Source organism: Centruroides vittatus, unplaced genomic scaffold (assembly GCF_030686945.1).
Source record: "Centruroides vittatus isolate TY-2023 unplaced genomic scaffold, ASM3068694v2 contig_551, whole genome shotgun sequence".
NCBI classification, from domain to species: domain Eukaryota; kingdom Metazoa; phylum Arthropoda; class Arachnida; order Scorpiones; family Buthidae; genus Centruroides; species Centruroides vittatus.
The window spans coordinates 254,431-278,291 of record NW_027122328.1 but is presented as its reverse complement, the minus strand read 5'-3'; the positions used below and the strand labels follow the sequence as shown (position 1 = coordinate 278,291).

The 23,861-nt window shown below is 32.2% G+C and overlaps 1 protein-coding gene, 2 non-coding genes and 1 pseudogene across 3 annotated transcripts in view; 3 read left to right on the top strand and 1 right to left on the bottom strand.

Moving 5' to 3' along the window:
- LOC136978830 (copine-3-like) overlaps positions 1-21,618 on the bottom strand; it is a 39,141-nt gene extending 17,523 nt beyond the window's left edge. Inside the window, exons 1-4 of the mRNA XM_067274650.1 lie at positions 21,521-21,618; positions 10,832-10,999; positions 8,449-8,628; positions 6,238-6,309 (exon numbers count right to left, since the gene is read on the bottom strand). Coding sequence (XP_067130751.1) covers positions 6,238-6,309; positions 8,449-8,628; positions 10,832-10,999 — 420 coding nt within the window. The 5' untranslated portion in view covers positions 21,521-21,618. The remainder of the gene's footprint in view (positions 1-6,237; positions 6,310-8,448; positions 8,629-10,831; positions 11,000-21,520) is intronic.
- LOC136978833 (U6atac minor spliceosomal RNA) lies at positions 6,995-7,117 on the top strand. The gene has a single exon (XR_010881293.1). It is a non-coding gene; the product is annotated as a U6atac minor spliceosomal RNA (small nuclear RNA).
- On the top strand, positions 19,920-21,264 carry LOC136978807 (uncharacterized; annotated as a pseudogene).
- Positions 21,619-22,126: 508 nt separating the features above from the next.
- TRNAE-CUC (transfer RNA glutamic acid (anticodon CUC)) lies at positions 22,127-22,198 on the top strand. The gene has a single exon. It is a non-coding gene; the product is annotated as a tRNA-Glu (tRNA).
- Positions 22,199-23,861: the final 1,663 nt, after the last annotated feature.

Below are 23,861 nucleotides of genomic sequence, written 5' to 3'. Positions count from 1 at the left end.
ACAATAGTTTGATTAACTTTAATTAATACAATATAAACATTCAATTCAATAATATAAACTTTAATAATATTACTGCTGGTTAACATAAATATTATTTCAATTTTACTTTTTTATCAAAATAATTATTTTCTAAATAGTGAGAAATAACGCCAACTTCTTTAAAAATTTAATATTTTTAATAACACCTATGATTTATAGACTATAATAATTTTTTAATATGGGGGGCGTGTTCTTCCGTCGAGGCTGCTGGCGAATTTTTTGAAGCACTCGGCTTTCTACACCAAGAATAAGTACTTTATCGTTTTTTAAACATTAACTATCACTAATAAGTTAAAACTGTTATTATTAATTATTTATTATAACTTATATTGGTTATATCAAAAATAATTATTATGCAACGCTCACCACCCAAACGAGGACGACCTCCATTAAGTCGTACCCAACCAGGAACAAAGAAGAACCAGTCATCTCCATCAAGCTCTAAAACGATAATGGACTTTAATTTTTGCCCCGAAGAAAACCTTCAGGAAGAAAGTATCGAAAAAGGAAATCATACTCGAAAACCATCGCAAACTGGTGCAAATGAAACTCCAGGTGAGTCAACTATCTCTGAACAAACTTCGACTAACAAACCGGACATTTCCTTAGACACCACTAATTCTATGCTTTGGGATAAAATTTCGGACTTGATAAATAAAACTAACGACAAACTATTTAATCAAATGATAATTATCAAACAAGAACTTGATACTATTCACAGAAATATTCGAGAAACGAAAGAAACTCAGAAAAAAATGGAAGCAGAGATCAATAGCTTGAAGCAAGAAATAGATAAGCTACAAACGGATAAAGATCTTTCACAATTTAAAATGGATTCGTTAACAAACGAACTACGTTACAACAATATAATTATTTATAATTATCCAACTTCTAAAAACACTTCAAAAGCAGAAATACTCAACTTTATTACTAATACATTAAACTTACAAGAAATAATTCAAAAGGATATACTTGAGATTATTCAACTGTCAAAAACTCCAAATCTAACAATTAGAATCACTTTCAATAATAACCAAACGAGAGACCTCATTTTTTCTTCATTTATACGTAGAAAACAACAAAATCTTCTCGGTGACTGGCAAAATGCCCAGATCTCTCCGGACCTAACTATTAACTCAAGAACTAGACGTAAAAATTTACTATCAAACTTTCACGAACTACGGAAACAAAATCCCCAGGTAAAACTACGGAACGATATTTTAATAATTGGACGAGAAAAGATAACTTACAGTATAAGAACGGGAAAACTGGTATATGTCGATACATTTCTCCCATCATCAGAAATACCAACTATATCTAAATGACAGATCAACAAGAGAGAGAAAACTCAATATCGCGAATCATGTACTAAAAATCAACATTTAACAATAATAAATTGGAATAGCCAAGGCCTCAAAAATAAAATACCACAACTAAATAATTTTAATTTAAAGCACGATCCGGATATTATCGCAATTACTGAAACCTGGATAACCTCAGAATCAATCTATAACTCAAGCTTCTTTGAAAATTATACATTGGTATCAACTTTAGCAAAAAAACAAATAGGTCCAGGTCGTCCAAGCGGAGGCCTGTGTTTACTAATAAAAAAAGGTCTTTGTAAAATTCTACAGACAAAAAAAATCTAACAACTTCATTTTGCTACTTATTCAATTCATGAAACCAACTTTAAATAATACTACGAATAACCTAATGAATTTGATGCTCATATATAATCCACCTGAAGACATATTAATATTGAATGAAATTTCTAAACAAATAGAACTTTGGCACTACATGACTCCTTACTGCTTATTAGTCGGCGATTTCAACGCGAGAATTGCAGAGATAATGGACTCTGAATATACTGGCAACAACCTTTTAATACAAAATATCCGTCAATCAAAAGATAAGCACTTAAATAACCTCGGTCAAAAGTTAATTGAAATAATAAAAAATCTCAAAATGTATATAATAAACGGACGGATTAAGAATGATATCCCTGCTGAATATACCTGCCTAACTCATAATGGAAAATCAACTATTGATTACACGATGTGTTCGGAGCTATTATTGGATTACTGCTTACGATTTGATGTTCTTGATTTTGATATTTCGGATCACTTTCCCACAAAAACAACTTTCTTATTCTTTATGGAAAAAAACTCTAAAAATATCTTGGAAGGAAAAATAAGCATACAATATAAACTAAATAAATACGCCAATGAATTTGAAAACCAATTTGATAATATACCGAAAATTACAGAATTTAACAGTGAAGAAATATATAACCTAATGATAAATATAATGAATAATTATATAACTGTGAATAGCGACAGGAAGAAACTTCATAAAAAACCTGAACAGGGATGGTTTGACTACGACTGCCATAATATGAAAAAGGAAAAATTAGCAAAACTAAAAACGTTCAGACTATATTCAAATGAAATCAACTTTAATAATTATAAGGATGCTAAACGAATGTATAATAACCTAATTAAGACAAAAAAGAAAAACTATTTTAGAAAGCTCGAATCAAATTTAATTCAATGTAATAAGGACAATAAATTTTTTTGGTCCACTGTAAGGAAATACCGACCTAAACCTTGTATAAACGAAATCTCTACAACTATTGACTTTGATACCTGGAAAAACTTTTTTCAGCGTTACCCAAGTATTTACCTAAAACCTTTAACAATAAATAGCGCTAAAGATTACGACGAATATCTAGATGCCGATTTTACAATCGAAGAATTAAATAATGCAATTCAAAAAACTAAAAGCCACACAGCTTCAGGTCATGATAATATTCCCACGAAATTTTTAAAATTAATGTCTAATAGCTCTAGATCAAAATTACTTCATTTATATAACACTATGTATAAAACATCTACTTTTCCCGAATCTTGGAATACAGTTAATCTAACCATGATTTATAAAAAGGGTGACAAATCATCTCCAAATAACTATAGACCTATCGCATTGCTATCAACGTTAAGAAAATGTTTTACCTCCATAATAGCAAACAGGTTTCAACAATGGACTAAAACTAATGATTTAGAAGCCAAATTTCAATACGCCTTTACAAAAAACAAAGGAACAGAATCTGCTATATTTATCCTATTAATGATAATTCAACTACATCTTTTAAAAAAACACAGGAAAGTCTACACCGCATTTATAGACATTAAAAAAGCCTTCGACTCAATCTACACACCACTATTAATAAATAAATTAAAAGCTAGTGGTGCAAGTGTCAAATTCACTTCTTCAATAAAACAATTATATGGTAATTATACTGTTAGAATCAAACATGGTAATTCGATATCTCCTCCTCTAAATCTTTCACGTGGTGTTCTACAAGGAGATCCTCTGTCACCATATCTGTTTAATTTTTATTTAAGGGACATTGATCAACTTTTTAATTATTCCTCAGATGGCATTGAGATAAACAATACCTCTTTTCATTACATCCTTTTCGCTGACGACTTAGTAATTTTGGCTCCAAACAAAATATCTCTGCAACGCAAAATCAATCAACTTAATCAGTATCTCAACTCAATTTACCTTGAAATAAATCCTACAAAAACCAACATTGTCATATTTCGCAAAAACAAAAAACTAGCTAACAAGGATTTGAAAATTTACCACGAAAACACTCTACTACAAATAACTAATGAAGTCAAATATTTGGGAGTAGAATTTGATTGGAACTTAACCTTTAAGCATCAAGTGTCAAAGTTAAATGTCAGAGTCAAAAAGGCAATTGATAACCTCTTATTTTTATGTTCAACAATGAAAACGTCAAATTTAAATATTCATCTTAAGCTTTATAATACTACAATAAGTCCTATCATTTATTATGCCAGTCCAATTTGGGGCTTGGACTACATTTATAGTCTTGAATCTTTGCATATCTATTTCCTACGTAAATTGCTGCAACTAGAAAATACTATACCTGGATATGCCATTCGACACGAAACATCTCGTTCCTGGATCTTTCCTCAATTGTTAAAAAGAATAATAAAATTTTACTACAGACTTAAATATAAAAGTGACGACAATATTAAATCATTATACCAAGAAATGGTAAAACAAAGTAAAAATAACAATAACAAACAGTTATGGCAATATAAAATTCGAAGAATATTAAATTCTTTTGGAATATCGGAACTATTGTTTACAGACTCAATTCAGGACTGGAAATATGGTTACACTCTCTTGATGAATTCTGCTATCGCTCAATCAATCAATAAAGATCAGCTTTCCTTAACCCAAAGCAATTATCATCCCTGGTACACCAATATCTTAAATATTCCTTCGTTCCAACCTTATATATGGCTACCAATAGACCTGAATGTAAAACGATTAATAATTCAACTACGTTTAAATAAATACTCACTTTTTATTATTAACACTTATATAAATCTTTCAAATAAATACTGCCTGCTATGTCAACAAGAAGACTTCTCGGTGTTTCACCTTCTACAAAACTGTCAACCCTTGAATAATATACGAGAAAAATGCAATATCAAAAATATATGCTGCTTAAAATCACCTATTGACTTTAAAAATAAACTAAACAACATTAATAAAAAAGATGCTTATAAAATTTTTAACTTTTTTGTTAAATTTACTGAGAAAATTCTCTGTACTATCTAACAATCGGTTACCAATACAACTTTGAATTTAGAAAATGAATGACTAAGGCAACTTGTATTTTTTGAGTTGTTAAAACATCAATTAATGTTACGTTGGTGAATCATGTAAACTTATTGATCTATGTTTCTATATTATGTCTTTTCCTACATATGTACATAAAATAAAATGTAACTTAATATTACTATCTGTATTCCCCCCAATATAGGGGAAATTCCCTTGGAAATATTAAATTGACGAAAATAATTTTTTAATATTTTTATATAATTTTATTTGATCATATATGTACCATACATACAGAGTACATCATGAATAACTGTCCATATGAGAGCAATGGTGAGAAGTTTATGTGAGTAGGAACTCGGTTTTGTGCATGAATAGAGGAAATGTAGCAGTGAATTCATTAATGCCAGAATATAGTGTTGACAATTGAGAAAATGAAACCAAGTTAATTAAAGAGTAAAACAAATGACAAGAACTTAATACACCCTTGCTCACATTTCTCTCCTATGAACAGTTATTCATGGTGTATTCTGTGTAATTGTATACACATAATGTTATTTCCTTGACTAAACCCTGGAGGAGTTTATTTTTAAAATGTACCCCTCAAGATTTAATCAAAGGTCTGGAGTTTTTTCAAAGCTAGGTTTATTACTATACAACAGGAGATGAGTAAACATTGAAAGAAACACCTGAATTACTTGTATGTTTTTTGAACTATTAAAACTATTTATTGACTATATATATGAATTACAGGTATAATATTTAAAATAATTATTGTTTTCATAGTTAACTCAATTCAGTCATTACATTGTCATTCAGATCTACTGTGATGCCCAGTAGTATAACCAGACCTGATATAAAGGGAGACCCAAATAAAAATTTAATATAAATCACTACAGATTTTAATACTTTCATAATGAACTAAAACAACTACCAAGTTAATAATTTATATATATTTAACTTATCAATTAAATTATTCTACATATATTTAGCATTTTTATTAACTGTTTCATTACAAAGGGGGACCTGGGTCCCCAACTATTCCCTGGTTACAATGTCATCAGAATCAAAATCTTGACTACTTTCTTCTGGTTCACACTTACCATCTCTTTCCAATTTGAGTTTTCTTAATTACCCTTTGACTTATAACCTCTCGACTAATGAACTCGAATATGCTATCCCACACTCAATATTTGACAACATAATTTTATTGTCAAAAATATTCCTATGGAACAGAAAGTGCTGTCTGACTAGATAATTTGAAGAGGTAGAATTTTAGTTAACTTCTTTACTTGTTACTTTAAACTACATTACCCCATACAGCACAGTACCTCAAAGTTTCCCATGCTTTTCAACCCAGAGTTTATTTTTAAAAAATCTTTAATTCCCCAGGTTTATTGAAAGACTGGGTGTATTTGAATGCCAGAATGTAATTGAATATATATAAGATATATTATAAAATAAATAAATAAACTAGTGACATATATAACTTTAAAGAATTTTTATGTTATATCAAAAGCAAAATATTATACTTACAATTATTTTGCTCTTTTGTTTATGACCTGATTTTGATAACAGTTGTCTTGTACAGGGAGATGAAGAAACAATCTTTAATAATTATAAAATAATGATATAAAAACTATATTTTAAATTCAAACTTCATACTTTTTTATCTTTATTTAATTTCTTCTTAAAATGAGACCTTATTTATCAGAAATTGAGAAAGTTAATATATCTTTTAAATATAAAATTACAATACAAAAAATATATAATTTCAAAAATTCATTCTTAACAAATATTAAATTTCAAATTGTTAATCACTAAATTAAATTTAAGTATAATTAATGAAAAAAAATCATATTCTAACAGACCAAAATATATTGGTTAAATACTCCAGCCCAGTGAAGAGCATTTTTTTTCTACATGTTGGGCCACAAGTGAACTTTATGGGCTTCCAGCTGACCACATGCTTATGGAGTTGCAGACTTTTAAGCCTGAGAGTAGCAACATATCCAATAACCTCCAGAACACTTGGTATTAAAATAATATATGTTAATAATATGCAAACTAGTAATATATAGTTTATTATCAACCTTTCACTGGTCAGCCTAATTATATAAAAATACTAAACACACCTTTCACACTTTTCCAGCAACTAAATTTAATGAAAACAAACATTTTTGACTTAATTGATAAGCCTTCATCTGGTTTTTAAATAAAGACTATTTCTGGAATACAATATTCTTTGATATAAATTATGTTTTTTTTTTTTTGTTTTTTTTTTTAGCATTTAGAAAAACATGAAAGAAGAGTTGGTTAGCATTTCTCTTGATAAGGAGGGGATGGCCTACAGGCCTCAACACAAGTACACTTATGGCATTGCTGCCTACTTTGTAGCACTTAATTGAACATAATTTATGTCAAAGAACATTGTATTCCAAAAATAAAGCTCTTTTTAAAAACCTGATGAACACTTATCAATCAGGCTAAAAGCATTTGTTTTGATTAAATTTAGTGTTGGAAAAGTGTGAAAATCATGTTTAGTGTTGCAATTTAAAGCATTTGAATTCTGTGCACTCATATGTAATTGGATGGCAGAGTAATATTTCTCACATGAACTGTACATGCATAAATAAAAATTCACTACAAAGATAGCAGAAATAGACTATAAACCATTTGAAGAAATAGCACCTGCCATCCCTCAAACAAGCTATAAAGTTTATAAAGCACTAATTTAGGCTGGAAAACATTAAATCTGCAAAATATACACTAAAAATGATAAATGCATATAAAATACTCATTGCTGGACAACCTAAATTTGATGCACATGGACCCAAATTGTGTTTTTATCAAGGTTTTAGCATCGTACGACTTAAGGAAAAAGACATGCACACACGTACAAATCCAGACCTTATATATAATATTAAAATGTTTTTCAAAAATGAACTAGAAAATATTTTTTCAATGAACTAGTTTTTCTAAACATTACTGATATTTAGTAAAACTATAATTGTTTCTTATAAATTGTTATTCTGCTCATTATGCACTGCATTTAATTTTTACTTTGTCCTGAACTTCTTTATTGTTTAAAATATTTTTTTATAAAGCTGAAAGTATTTGGAAATTAAACTACAAATTATTTCAATTTTTCCTTTATAACAAAATATTTTATAAAAATCTGGAGAATTTGAGACCATGGGTGTATAAAATTCATTTCTGAACAATGTATTAATTTATGATAAAACTTTTAATCATGATATCTGAAAGCTATTTACAAAATCAAATATACAGAAATTCTCAAATACATTTTTATTAAAATTTTAACATTATGAAATTAATTTTTTCATTAATTCAACATATTTTATTTATTTTTCAAAAGTCCAAAAAGACATTCATTTTGATTTGTACTTCAATATTATAAATATACATTATCAGAAATGGTATTAATTATCAGTAGTGTAGCAAACATAACAGGCACCCGGGGCACGACACTTTATTGGTGCCCTCCTCCCTTCTCCAGAAACACATATAGTTTGTCTTGGAGACCATTTGGGTGCCCCTGTGCGAGTGGCACCCAGGGGGTATGATACATCCCCTTGCACTCCCCTCGCAACACCACTGTTAACTATAGGCTATTAATAATAATAGCACTTTTATAATGATCATTTAAAATTAACTTATAAAAATTATTTGTAGATTTATTTATAAAAATAAACATAAACTTTCAATTAATCTTTCATTTCTTACCTCTCCTAAAGTACATTCCAGTACACTCAGAAAATCATCATCGGCAAGAGTTTTAGTATCATTATCAATATCATATACAACAAATTTCAATTTTTGAACTTCTTCAAAAAAATAATCTATTTTGATTGATCTACAAAAATCTGGATTGTGGTTATTTTTTATGATTTCTGTCCTTCCCACCTACAGATTTAAAGAAAGAATTAATTAATTTAATTTAAAACATAACAATGTAATGAACATTTAAAAAATAATACATAAAAATGTTTATATTAAAAATAAAATAATATTCTGCAACAAATATAAATACCATATATCTCGGCGGATAAAACGATAGTTGAATCATAAAAAAAAGCCCCGAAAATCGGGGATCGTCTTATAGGACAGATACAAAAAATTTAGTTTGAAATTTATATAAATTAAAACAATTATAAAAAAAAAACAAACAAACCGTAATTATTTACTAGTAGAGAATAGGGTATGTGCACAAAATAGAATAGCCCATACGACGTTTTTGTGAATAGTCAGTCATTACCCGAATGCCAAATCAGTGCGAACGTTTGCAACAATCGCAAGGCAGTGCAAGAAAATAAAATTTGTTCATTCGAAAAATTACAAAAAGGACATAATTCCGTATACGCTACACAGTATTATTATTCAGATAATAATCGCTGATCTAAACTAAATTCACAGGACGTTGATAGTTTGGGAGTCGTCTTATAGGACAGATATATGCTAAAACTATAAAACTTTGACGAAAATTTATACCTCATCTTATCTGAAGGTCGTCTTATCCGCCGAGATATAAGGTAAATATAAGCGTAAGAATATGTGGTGCTAATTGTCGCCACCCGATACCTAATTTGTCAGGAAACTGAACCAAGGAGGGTTTGAAGATATAAACCATGTTTGTGGGTCTAATAGATTTAGACTCAAAACACCTTTACAAATTTTTTCGTTTATTGATACAGAAATTGTTGCTTACATCTAACCTTCTTTTGTCTACTTAAGTTATTCAAATCACAAAGATGTTCTTGGGATTTAGATCAATAGTTTGTAAAGTCACTACAAGTTTGGATAATGCTGGGCCTGGAGAGGAGTTATTGACAAGGATCATTTACTCTACAGATTTGCAAAACACCACTCTCAAGCAGAGGTGTAAGATGGTAACTTCTGTGTTTCCAAGAGACAAAGTCATGCACTTATTAGGAGCCACCAAAGGAGAAGATACTTGATAACAGATTGCTGCAGCATAGAATGAATTTGTGTTCCACGGCTAGATCAAAAAAGTGCTTGAAGAAAACATACTAAGTTGACTGGTAGATGCAAGCAGAGTAATAGAGAAAATGGATTGGCAAAACAAGGTTAGGGAAAAATGAACAGAGAACTGCACCTTGACCTTGAGATGCAGATTTATATAGAATTTATCCACGGACTGAACAATTTAATCTGCAACAGAGCCTACACCGATATTTCAAAGAGTCCGAAATATCGATGTAGGTCCTGTTGCAGATTGTACCTTTACTGAAGAGGGAACAGCAAGGATTCCAATCCAAAATGCATTTAAATAAAATATCTGAGAATTAATCGTCTTCTGAGTAATTCTTGAACTTGGGTGAGCATCAGATTCAAAGGACATAACATGTTAGTTTATTTGTCCGAAATATCTCTTTTAAGTGGTTATAAAAGTGAATACTAAATTTTATCTGGGAGAATTTTCCTAGTAAAAATATCATTTGAAATGAAGTCAATGATACATGATTTCAAATGATATGATGTATGACTTGATGTCAGTTGTTGGAAAATTGTATGACATGACAGCACTTGAACTATGTTATACTCAACACACAGTAATATCAATCATTCTTATCTGTTAAAATGTTTTATATGTTTTTGATTTTTGAATCTTTAACAACAACTAATGTAAAGTGATATTCATGTTGTGACTGACATCACTTGATATCATCTATAACATTTGACATCATGCCCATACCCAAAAGCTTTTGAAAATATCTTTAAGAAATTTTATTGTTAATTAAAAACCTCTGACATCTATAAAACTGTTTAACAATGCACTTGGTATCATTTGAAATCAATCAGAAACTATTACAGAAATGATATCATTTTGGACAGTCTCAAATGACATAAAATGATATTACTTGTAATTATTTCATCAACTGATATGAAGTAATATCATTCTTATCATTTAAAACTGTCCAAAAGTCACTTGATATCATTTAAAAACAGTAAAATAATATTTTTACTAGGATTTATATTTAAGAAAAATTTGTAAAAAATTAAAACATAATTGAATTATTAAATTTTATTCTGACTACAGAATATTTAATTCTCTTGCATAGATATATTTTAAGTTTTAAAAACTTACTTCAGTAAAACGTCCTCCAACATTTAAATAAAGCACAACTATTGGGTCAGATTTCGAAGTTGCATCTCTGTCAATCAAACAGCGACAACTCACAAATAGTTCGACTTGAGTAACACATGTCGCTGGAGTTGGTCTAGAAATTCCTAGAGATGCAGGAAACTGTGCCATCTACAATATAAATTAATTTTAATTATTATTAATTTAAAGTAATTTCTTTCAAATATTTTTTTTTTTTTTTTTTCTATTACAAAAAAAATATATTTTACAGAATTTAAAATATATTAAGTAAATCCAATGCATACATGTGTGTGCATTTAATTATCTTATGGTGTTAAAACTATTAAAACACAAACAACAAAAAGCTGTAAATTATTCTAAATATGCATTTTGAAAACATGATGACTTTTGTATTTATATTCTAATGTTTTTATTCAATTTTTGTTTTAATAGCCTGATGAAGATAATGTAAATATTATCAAAAGTGGATGAAAATCACAATAGTATAATTGCCAATTTTTATTGCATTTATTTCCACAGTTTTAACATTGTCTAATATTACTCAATGTACAGAGATATAAGAAATTATTGATATGTACTGTACATATTATGAATTGAAACAGTATTCTAATTATTGTATATCAAAAAGTATTTTTTTGCATATGTGAAAAGATAGATAAACTGTAATAGATAAGTGACTTGAAACAGACAAAATTTATCAATTGAAAAACAAAATTGAATTTTTAACTTTATTTTTTAGTTCATTTTAAAAAAATATACTCTCAATGATGATATGATAAAGCAATAAAAAGTATATTGTGATATTTCACAATCTATTTTTTTAAATTTTACTTGTCCAACACATTTTAATTATATTATATTGTTATCAGAAGCTTCTAAGAAATAATATAAGATTTATTTTTGTGTTTTTTTTTCTATTTTCCAGTTCTGATATTCTGATATTGAAATCATAGAAGTATTATGTTTTTATATAATTTTCTTCACAGTAATCTCATAACTATACACAGAGACACAATCTAAAAACCTTTCACAGTGTTGTATAGAGAACCAACGAACATTTTCGGCCTCCACCGAGGCCTTCTTCAGGTTGACAACTAAAAGTAAAAGTTATCCCCTCACGATTGCCAGAACAGTGTAGCCCATAAAATAAATAACCTACGTGTCACATTTCACCCCTCCTCCTGGCACCATTCGAATTCCTCGAACAGGAATCTCCACGCATGCGCGACCAAGTCCCCGTCCTTACTGTTGATGCAGGTGCCTTTGACGCTGGTTTTATATATCTCCCACGCCTCCGTATGCCGTATGTGACTGTGAAAGGTTTTTAAACTGTGTCTCTGTGTTAAGCACTCCAGTGTTACTAGAAGAAGTTGTTATTGCCTCATAACTATTTCAGAACTTTCATATTAATTCAATATTAATATCTATTCTTTCTAAAGAAAGTATTGGTCATCGTCGTTCCGTGGTGTTGGATTAACGTGCTCCGTGTTTTGATCGAAAACTTGGATAATTGGTGAGGTAGACACCGATAAATTATATATCATTGGGACGTGTAAAAAGCCTGGTTTCTGTGAGTACACTTGTCTTATTATTTTTCTCTTCGAATCGAACGTTGCACTGAGTGGCCATCGTCGCACGCGTCTTTGGACTTTGTCGCCGTTACGCGTGATCGTACTGGATTACATTCTTCTACGACTGATATTGTATGCTCTGATATGAAGTTAATATACCATGCAAATATCGTGGTAATCCATTAATTAAGAGCCACATCATTGCCGCTCAAAATCCCGCACCGAACAAAGAGCATTGTTCTCAGCCACGTGGAAGTCCTAGCCATTCGGCGTGAGGTCGCCGTTCAGCGCCTCTCAACTACCTCAGACGTCACACTAGTTGCTTAAGCCGCTGCTGTGGCAAGTTTTAGCCCTGATCATAACTCTTATTGCAAAGCCGGTCCTTGCCGGGTATCGTTTTATTTGTGCTATACAACCTAACCTGCTGAGTAAATTACCTCTCCTGACATGTCAAGGGAAAGTGCAGCAGAAAGTTTAAACAATAGCTTCATCGAAGAAGATCTTATAACATCAATCAATGGACACCTGGAAACCATTCTCAACTGTATTCCAACAAACATGAGCATAGCTGTCAATAAAGAAGAACGGACCCATGCCAGGGTAGCGGCCGTCAGTTTGCATGCGGCCGCTAACCAAATTTTTGGAGTGGTCCTAGCGCTAAGAGAAAGGGTCAAGGAACTTTCAAAGCCAGTATCTTCTCTGGATAAGGGATCCTTCTCGGACGTCCTAAAGAGAAATCTAAAATCAATGAGTAAAACGACTAAATTAATTTCTGAAAATTCAGCAAAGTTAGAGGGGAGAAAGAACCCTAAGAAAGCTAACCACAACATCATCGTATCAGCAGTCAAAGACCCAAATCAGCCTGTCCCTCTACCAGAGGAAACAATGAATATAGTGCAATCTCACATCGACCCAAGACAACTTGGAGTCAAAATAAACCATGTGAGGCCTCTCCCAAGTGGAGATATTGCAATACAGCTGCATGACGAGCAGGACCTAATATCCTTAAAAACAGCAATACAAAACAATGAGCACCTCTCACAGCAAATTAGAGTAACAGAGCGAAATAAAAAGCTCCCGAAAATAATACTACTCAATGTGCCAAACAGCACAGAAAATGAAGAGCTAATTCAGCAAATATATGATCAGAACCATCAAATAAAGGAACAAATCACACAGGAAGACTTCATGGAAAACACCAAACTGAGCCATAGCTTTCAACCAAAAGGAACAACTCATTCAAGGCATGTAATCCTAAGCGTTACTCCTAGTATTAGGAACATACTTATGCAAGAAAAAAGGGTCTTCGTGGGATGGTACTCCCTAACCGTGGATGATTACATCTCAACCATCCGATGCTTTAACTGTTCGGGATACTGGCACACCTCACATAGATGTGAGGATAGGCAACGCTGTAGCCATTGCACTAGACGTCATAAATTTAAGGACTGTCCTAACCTACAGAAGGAACCGAAATGTATAAACTGTATCAATTATAACAAAACCGTACCAGAGAATAAGGCAATGAATACTAATCATAATGCATTTGATAAACACTGCCCAATAACAAAATGGCACAGAGCTAATCAAGTTCACAACACCCATTATGAATAGTCAGCCTCCTCTTATCCCATCCCCCAGTATGGACAATAACATAAAAGCTACCTATCTGAAAAATAAAAACAAGACAAAAAGTTCTCTAAATATACTGCAAATCAATCTCCAACGGAGCATGGCTGCTTCCACTAATGCAATACAAGCAATAATTGAGAAAGAAGCAGACATCCTAGTTTTCCAGGAGCCCTACCTTCGCGATAATACGGTCTCAATGCTTGGAAGTGGTAAAATCCTCACTAGACGAATAGACAATTACCCGATCCGCACAGGTTTCATGATAACCAATAGGCACCTTAACTGCCAGCTAGTCACTCAGTGTAGCAAAATTTATACCACTACGATCAGTGTTGACTATGGAGAGCGTCAAATTTTTATTATCAGTGCCTACTGCCCGCCTTCGGAGGAAATAGAGGCTCCCCTACAAGAAATTAGAGACATCTTTAAAGAACTCCCTGCTAACTCTATACTCATCTGTGGAGATTTTAATTCAAAATCACCGATCTGGCACAGCCCAGTAGAAGATTCAAGGGGCCGTGCAGTCTGTGAACTTATGACCGAACTGGACATTCAGTCCTATAACGTCAGCACGCTTCCAACTTTCTCCAGTAGTAACGGGAAAAGTTGGATCGACCTATGTCTGGGCAACAGGAAATCTACCATATTTAACATCGACTGCAGGACTCAGCATCAGGTTTCTGCAAGCGACCATGCTTACATCCTTACCAAGATAACAGACATCAACTGCCCTGCTAACATCAACATCTGTAACAACACAAATTGGGATCATTATGAGGAAAATATCAAATGTATGTGGGACCCCTCTGACCTCATTAGCATCAACTCTTGTCAGGAAATTGACATCGCTGTTGAACAGCTCCAAAGGGCTCTAAGGGAAGCATTCTATTGGTCCACCCACATCAAAGCTAAAAAGCCCTCGGCTCCCTGGTGGAACAAGGAACTGGAGACAAACAGGAAAAAAGTCCGGGCGGCAAAGAGGCGCTACGTGCGAGAGGTAGACCCCACTACTAAACTCTCTCTTAAGCAGACGTACCTAACTCTTTTCAGGGATTATAAAACTCTCATAAATCGCACTAGAAGTAATTCTTGGAAGAACTTCTGCACTTCTTCTAACTCAAAGGGCCCTTGGAGTATTCCATATTATACTGTAATTAAAAAAAACAAAGCCTCTACCATTCCGGCCACCATTTCTAATCCCAATATTCATACCACCAACCTGAGAGAGACATATAGAGCTATTTTCTCAGCTCTTTTCCCCCCTGATGATCCTATTAACGACTCCGCAGAACATAAAAACACGAGGGAAAAAAGCCAAAAGGAATTAACTACTTGCAATGATTGTCCTTTCACTTCAAACGAAATTGGCAAAGAATTTCAAAGGATAAAGAAGAGAAAGGCCCCAGGCCCAGATCTTATCGATTGGAGGATGGCCCAGCATGCGTTCTCTGCCATCCCCACCACTTTTCTCATACTGTTCAACAAGTGTTTATCTCTGGGATACTTCCCAAAACTTTGGAAAGAAGCCTCTGTTAGACTCATTCAAAAAGAGAAGAACTCATCACCGACTGACGCCTCCGGCTATCGCCCAATCTCTCTCCTAGCAGTGATTGGGAAGGTTCTGGATGCACTGATGGCGGGAAGAATCCTCCATCACCTCGAGAATCAGGCAGCCCTAAATGAAGCACAATATGGCTTTAGAAAAGGTAAGAATACACATCAGGCCATTGGAAAAATCATCCAATATATTCAGACTGCAAAACTCGAAGGTAGGCACACCATGATGGTCACCATTGACTTCAAGGGCGCTTTCGACCACGCATGGTGGCCAGCCATCCTGTCTACTCTGATCAAAACAAACTGTCCGGCCAACATTCTAAAACTTCTTCGCAGCTTCCTTTCGGAAAGGGAGGTAATGGCAATTGAGACTGGTAAAATCCACTATAGATCGTTTATCTCGAGAGGATGCCCTCAGGGCTCAAAATCAGGACCTCTCCTTTGGAATATCCTATATAATGGTCTATTGAACATCACTAAAGGAACAAATCTAAATGGAGACCCATATATTCAAGGCTATGCAGACGACACAGCCATCCTGCTAAGCCATCATAATCATGATACCTTACAGACTTATACTAATAATCTGCTGAAGTTGGTACACAAGTGGAGTGAGGAGAACAAGCTCATTATCAATTATAATAAATGTAACTGTATGGTTTTCCCTAAAGGGAATCCCCTTCAGAAGCGTCCTTCTATTAAAATTAACAATCAAAAAATCCAGTGGACAAACAATATCAAGTATCTAGGTCTGATCCTAGACCCAAAACTGACTTGGAGGGACCACATCCACTACACTTACGACAAGGCTGTTAGAGTTAATCATGCACTTAGGTGCATCGCCCGTAATTACTGGGGCTTAAATCATCAAAACAGCAGGACAATCTACAAGGGGGCCGTAGAGCCAATTCTCACGTATGGCTGTGAGGTCTGGGGCCATGCTGTTGCCAAGACCCACATACGCCGTAAACTCCTCTCAGCACAACGGACCTCAGCCATTGCAATTACCAAATCCTATAGAACAGCTCCTACGGATGCCCTATTGGTTATTGCAGGGCTACTCCCTATTCATCTGACTATCTTATACAGGTATATTAAGAATCTCTTCATAAAGATGATCACAGCAGACATCAATCAAGATCAACTCCATAAACACATCTCCGACTTAAAGCTTCCTGATCTTACCCACTCTCTTGTCAATGAAATTGTTAAGAATGGTATTGACCTTAACACGAAAATGGAAAACAAACACCCAGCCAATAATATCTCTAGCAACTTTTACCTCAAAGAAACCTTTATCCCGAACGGCCTCAACTTCTTTACCGACGGCTCGAAAACGTCAGATGATGTAGGTGCCTCAGTATGCCTCGAAGATTCTTCAAAAAGGAACTTTTGGCAAGCAGTATACAAACTGCATAAAAATTGCTCTATTAACCAGGCAGAATCACTAGCAATCTTCAACTCATTAAAGTATATTCATACTAATATCCAATGGCTACAACACAGGACAATCAATATTATCAGTGATAGCCGGATTGCCCTCCATCAAATTAAAAATGAAAATGTCAAACTCCCCATAATTGAAAACAGCCTCAAGTTAATATATGCACTCGAAGACTCCACCAAAATAAACTTCTACTGGATAAGAGGTCACTCTGGAAACGTCGGGAATGATAGAGCTGACCACTTGGCCAAAAAAGCTAAGGATATTGCAACGAATTGCAACCACTCGTCACTCCCAATGTCCTATCTCTGTAGCAAACTTAATAATATCATCATGGACAGGTGGCAAAATGAGTGGGATAAAAGCAACACCGGTCGCATCACTCATGAATTCATCCCTAATGTTAACAATAGGATGTTTAACAAACACCTAGAAACCTCGCATGCTCTCACTCAGATTATGACGGCACATGGTAACTTTAAGGCCTACCTTTGTCGTTTCTTAAAGAAAGGCAACGGTCTGTGTGACTGCGGTGTAGAAGGTGATGATCCTCATCACCTTATCTTTACTTGCACTAAGTACGTTACTCACCGCTCTCATCTGAGGCAACTGGTGGAAAAAGACGGGCACCACTGGCCCTGTAAACTAAACACCTTCATCGACAATAGGAAAATCTTCTGTGCCTTTACAAACTTTGTTCACAACCTTAATCTTATGAACTATCAACAGACCTTCTAAAAGCAACTCATATTTCCACATCCTCGTTGCAGTGTTACCATGCTCCTATTCAGCCTAGTGTGTTGTATCCTGTTTAACTTTGGCATCATCGAGCTCTTTCTCATCATGTTTAACCATTATATTTTATTTATCCTTTATCATAAGGCTACCATTGTATAATGTACTGTACATTCTTTGCTTATTGTATAACCACTGTATTCCGTCTCCCCCCGTATTATGTACAATCTCCGTATCCTGTACCATTCATCCTCTGTTACATTTTTATCCACTGGTCTTTGTATTTCTGCTGTTTTATGTTCAACATCCGTTCTATGTAACTTCCTTGCCATACCCTGTATCTTGGTGCATCATTTTCCGACACCTATCCCTTACTAACCTCTACCTCCTCTCTCCGGTTCCCTGCTGCTATGGTTACTCCTGTAGCTCGCTCCCCCTAATTGGTTACCGTCGCGTCTTACCCCCTTTTGTTTACTTTCTACTTGCGGTCCCTTCTGTTTCAATTGCATCCTCCTCAGTTCCCGGCAGACGCCCTACAGCCCTCCTTTCCTCCTCCTTTTTTTTTTTTTTTTTTTTTTTTTTTTTCCCCCCCCTTCCTCATCCCCACCCACCCCACTCTCTACTACCTTACCTATCCCCCTTTCTTTCCCAAGGCTATACCATTGAGTCAGGCCTTTCCTTTAACATCCCATCCCATCTATTCTTTCTAAATTTAAATTATTATATTAACATATTTCTAATTCCTTTCTTTAATAACCTTAAAATAAAAGAATATCAAATCAAAATGAAAAATAAATTAAAAATTAATATTAAAATAAGTAATTATCCAAATAATTAATAAAACTAGAATTTTTTGTCAAAATTCAATATCTTTTTTTATTCATTTCCTTAGAAGCATGATAACTTATAAAAAGAACTATCAGAAGCTTGTATGGGACCTGGTGATAAGCAGGAACCTGGTGGGAAAGCAGGCCCCTTTTACCTTTTGTTTTTTGAACAAATGAAATATGTTTTTTTTATTATTAAAAAGCAGTCTTAAGAATTTTATTTTATATTATTAAAAATAAAATTAATTTTATAGGATTTGGAATCACCACGGGTCCCTAAGTTTTCTCCCAGGCCTGGGGAAAAATCCCCAGCTTTTTTCTTAATAGTGCTGCATATAATAAATTAAAAAGGAAATATAGCAAGTTCTCACTTAACATCATCAATATGTTTTTAGAAATTACAATGTTAATTGGAACAATATGTAACAAAATCAATTTTACCATATGATAAATGATGTAGAGTTAAGTTTCCTATTGGATCATGTTTTAAACCTCCAGCATTTAATTCCTACCTACCTAATAGAATCAATTTTACTGTTTATAACGAAAATTCAATAGCAATAATTGTAGATTATTGCAAATATATTGTATCTTTCATCCGCATCATTGTAATGAAACAAAGTGAAGACTTGCTATATTTCAAAAACGGTATTGTGTAATATATATGTTAAAATCAATATGATCTATAAATAAATATTAAGAAAAATTAGAAAATAAATATTTATGTTCTAATATAAATTATAACAACAAAGACCTCTAAGATTTTTAAAATACAGATCATTAATCAAATCCAGACTATCATTTACAATTATTAAATTGTGTAGAATACAAACTTATGTGATAAACTTGAACTATAAATCTAGAGATTTCACAGAAAATGTATTTAATAATTCCCACAATTTAAATGACGACATTAACAATTGTTATAACATAAACCAAAAATATTTTAACATCAATTACAACCTAAGAAAATTCAAGTTTATAAACATTGTAATTATTAACAATCTAAATACAAAAAATAATACAGTAGGCCTATCTTTAATTAAGAATATCATTTGAAATCATTTGCTAATGAGAAGTACTATCAAACAATACGAATTAACATTGATTATCAAGACACTATAAATAACAACAAATATAAGTCATCTGTAATAATCTACACAGTAATTTGTTTAAAAGAACTGTTAAATGACAGAAATATGAGTTTTGTCTTAATAGTATCTTTCATTAAATACTCTAATGAGGATAAGAGTACTGAACTTGATGAAAGTGACATCAAACATGGATTCAAATACGTCTGAAGTGTTGCACATCCATTATGGAGAGAGATCTTCATCCTAATTGATGAATATGATGCACCTAGTCATTGATGCTGTTATCAATGATAAAGTAACTACTATGGATATAAACTGTATGTTTGGTCTACTGAAACATATGATGGGAGAAACATTGAAAACAACCCACATATGGAACAAGCATTGATCAATGCTTGTGTGAGATTGGCAGGTACACATTCGGCAGATACACAAGGTGTCCTTCACCATTGTGAATTCCTAAATAAAACCAGTGAATTTTTCCAGTTTTATGGGTTCACAACTGAAGATGTCAATATGCTGCTGGAGAAACCTGAATTTAAGGAGTTGATGCAAAGGCAAACAGAAGATTGCTTGTTGGTACGGTAGATACAAGACAGCAAGTGGGGTTGACGTGTTCAATGCCTGGTCCATTTTAAACATCTTGCATCAGGAACTTCTGCAGAAGAAAATCATAAAAACAGAGAAACATAAACGGAAGCGAGTGTCATATTCTAACTGGGACCAACTCCAACAACATGTGTTACTCAACTTAAATTCAACTTACTGGGTTGATACAGGATACGTAAAGAATATGACAACCCTGTTTGCAAACATGGAGATTTGAGAACACATCCAAAGACTTATCAACGGTGAAGAGGTTGGAATAACAACCCCCAAATCAGTGACAGTTGAAGATGTAATGGCATTGAAGGATGTGATGGAGTTATAAAACATAACTGGTAAGGCTGATTTGTTTCTATGATTTTTAGCTGATAGTGGCTACTTAAATAGTTCAGCGAAATACAAATATTCAGATTCGAAAACAAGTTATAAGTGTAGCATTTTGAGTGTACCTAATTTAAAAGTAAAAACAGAACTTATTAAACATTGCTACAATGCAGACTTGTGGCAAGAAAAATATTGTCTTGACAAGAATCATATTGGTGGCTATCAAAAAGTGTTGCAGAATCTGGTGGCCGATGCAACAGAAGTGAACTTCATTCAACTTGCATCATCAGTGACAATGCTTTTTTCTGGTGATACAAAAGTGCCTGATAATAAAGATGCATTTCACTCTATCCTCTTCACTTTAGCGTACAACATTCAAAAGTTTGACATACATACTGAAGTACATGTGAAGAAAAAGACAAAAAAGGGACAAGGAAGAATTGACGTTCTGATAATTTGTGGGACGACAGGAATAATAATTGAGCTGAAGTTCAATCCTAAAGATCAACAAAGTGATCTTGCTCAAATGTTTGATACTGGCTATGCTGACATATTTAAAGCAACTGAACATGCAAATATTACCAAGAAGGTGTACTGTACATAGGGCTGTCTTTCTATGATAAGAAGGGAGATAAGAAGACTGATACAGTAGACAGAACTAATGTTGAAGATGCATACATTGTTATTAGAGCTGAAAGAGACTGAAGTCCATATTGATATACATTAATATATAACATGAAAGCTAACGTAAATTTCTCATTTGGTGACCTTAATTCCTAATGATATTCCGAATGACTATTATTATTTTAAATATAACTATAATAATAAGTGATTTAAACAATATCTTCAATTTAATCTACACATAAATGAAATTATCTTACTTTTTCTAATTGAGATTCCTTTGTAAATAAAAGACACGTGATTCACCTCGATACAATTTGGCAACAGTGACGTAAATTTTACTCAATAATACGAATTGCGCAATTGGACCTATTACTAGTGTTTAAATGGGTGTGGAAAATTGTAACCAATGAAACGAAGCGTATTATTAAAAATTAATAATTAATCCGAATATCAACGACCTTTTACTTCTCATGTATAATTTCTTATTAAAATATCGTCACTGATAAGTCATTTTTATGATTTATATTTTAATCGGCAAATATATTTTACTTGAATTTTAAATTTTGTTTTATTATTTGGTTTGCTATTTCATGACGTCATGTCAGTCACGTGGTAATAATGGAAATTTCGTATCGATTACTTCGAATAACTCCGACAAATGTAGAATATACAACATAACTGACGTAGAAACGAATGTTTTTAAGGAATATTTATTTATAAGAAGTATAAGATATATAAAATGTAGCCGTTGTTTAATTTTTTTTTATTAAATTGTTAAAGATATAAACAAAATCTCTTGTTAGTAGTGTTTATTTAACTATTTTATCAGTATTTAGGTGTCTTTTGAAGCTATCTAGTCAGAATCCGGCATGGTCTAGTGGTTAGGATACCTGGCTCTCACCCAGGAGGCCCGGGTTCGATTCCCGGTGTCGGAAACAATTTTTTTTTTCTTTCTTTTTTAAAAATTATATTCGAAAGTTGAAATTCTTGTTGAAACGTTTCATTTAACTGCTATCGACAATTTTATACGTTGTAATATTACCTAGTTGCCACGAAAGAGTTTATGACGTCACTAAGGCACATTTGTTTACAATATCCACACGTGTGTGGATATTGTAAACAAATAAGCGTGTTTAACTAAGATGAGACCCGTAAAGTACACAGTATCGGTTAATATTTTGTATTATTTTAAATTATGTCGTTCAATATTTCTTATTTTTTATGACAAATTTACAAAATGGTTAATAGAGTATGTTATATCTTTGATATTTGTCATGTATATATTTTTTTAATTCATAAAATAAAGCTTTATTTAATTAAAATATATCAGACATATAATCCATAAGAAGTAAAAAAACTGAAATAGTTTTGTAGTTTGTCTTATATTTAAATTTACAGATTATTAATGTATGTTATTATATAATAATAATTAATGTGTATTATACAGTATAATAATATATTATATAATATTATAATAGAATGATATATCAAGAGGTATGTTTTTATTTTGCAAACAAACATAAGACCTATCAGGCTAACATTTCTAACACTACGTTAAGTAAATAATAACTATAACTGAGTATAAATATGTTTCATATAAGTAAATCTAATAAAATTAGTAACTTTTATAGTACACAGGTTATCATTTTTTTAAATCTTTTCATACTTAAAAAAGGAAAACGTGGATAAGTCTCTTATTATTAAAGTTAGTTAATTTACAAAGATTATACAATAACCAAAATAGTTTTGTTTTGTTAATCATTTATAAAGCAGCTAAAATAGAATTATGTTTCATTAAGAATTTTATTTTTGTTGAATTAAAAGTTGAACTAAAAACTCTAGTATAATAAAAATTGTAACAAAAAATGCTTTATTGGCAATCGGTAGATATAAATTGACAATAAGAAAGTATTTTTTATTACTAAAAGTTAAATAATTATTTATAACAGTGGCATGGTAAATGCATAGCCAATGTGACTCCATTCATAGGTGCCAGATGATTAAAGATAAAATAAAAAAATCTTGACACACACGCAAATACATAAAGGAGTATTTTACTTTTTTGCTATTTACCACTAATTTCTAATATACAATTATAATTTATTAAAAAGAAAATTAACAATCTCTATAAATATACATGCAAAATTTTAGATAAAAGTAAAATATACCTGAAAATGGCATCATCTTATCAAGTAACAAATCAAGAATGTTATTATCTTAATTACAGTATTAGTGTTGTTATTCTGTGGATGGAAGATAAAATTATACAAAAGATTAGTTATAAATAATAAATATTTCATAATATTAAAAAAATAATTTTAATAAAATCTTTAAAACGGAGAAGAAAGAGACGTAGCTTCGTTTCCACAATGAAAATGTAATTTTACTGTTTAAAACCCGTGTCAATTGATGAAACTTTTTAAACGAATGACAGTAACAACTATAGGTTACGTCTAGGTGACAAGCAGCCAAATAAGCAAGCCAATGACAAAGTTCGTTTCACATAAAACAAACTGTGTCATTGGCTTGCTTACTTAGCTGCTTGTCATCTAGATACATCCACAGTGTAGAATTAATTTTTAGAACTGAGATACGATT